Raw genomic sequence first — 526 nt, 5'->3', positions numbered from 1 at the left:
CGTTAATGTTAAGTCTTGGCCTTATTGCTGTTAAAAAAGGGTTTTTTGAAAGCACATTGAAAAACCAGGTTTCAACATAGGACATAATCATGATGTTATAAATGCGGCTATTTACAATGCTTTTTTCATTTAAAAAAAAATCCGGCGAAAGATATCAGTTTAATCAAGTTAGGAGAACTCGATGTCTCACAGGCGAATATGTCATAAGATGAAATAGCAATACATGCTAGACAATAGAAGAACATTTGTATCGTTTGCATAATATTTACCAGTTCTGCTAGATATCTTTCTTCGGATAGCTTAGCAAGATCATAGGGTGTTCGACTGTCCCTGTTCTTCAGGCGTTTGGCAATATCTGCACCAGGGTACTCGAGGAGGATTTTACAAAGACCAGACAGTCCGTAATGGGCAGCAAAGTGTAGCAGGGTGGGGTACAGCTTGCTGCTGCGCGTGTCGCAATCTGTAAACAGGACAAAACCCAGTATGTCAGATAACAATTAAGTTTATACCATCATTTATCATGAAA

At 38.4% G+C, this 526-nt stretch overlaps 1 protein-coding gene across 1 annotated transcript in view; it reads right to left on the bottom strand.

The window, feature by feature from the left end:
- LOC110459001 (phosphoinositide 3-kinase adapter protein 1-like) overlaps window positions 1–460 on the bottom strand; it is a gene marked incomplete at its 5' end in the record, with an annotated part of 4,874 nt that extends 4,414 nt beyond the window's left edge. Inside the window, one exon of the mRNA XM_021511019.1 lies at window positions 224–460. Within this exon, the coding sequence (XP_021366694.1) occupies window positions 224–460 (237 nt within the window). The remainder of the gene's footprint in view (window positions 1–223) is intronic.
- Between the last annotated feature and the right edge of the window lie 66 nt (window positions 461–526).

This window comes from Mizuhopecten yessoensis, unplaced genomic scaffold (assembly GCF_002113885.1).
Source record: "Mizuhopecten yessoensis strain PY_sf001 unplaced genomic scaffold, ASM211388v2 scaffold9899, whole genome shotgun sequence".
NCBI classification, from domain to species: Eukaryota; Metazoa; Mollusca; class Bivalvia; order Pectinida; family Pectinidae; genus Mizuhopecten; species Mizuhopecten yessoensis.
This window is presented reverse-complemented; position numbering and strand designations above follow the sequence as displayed.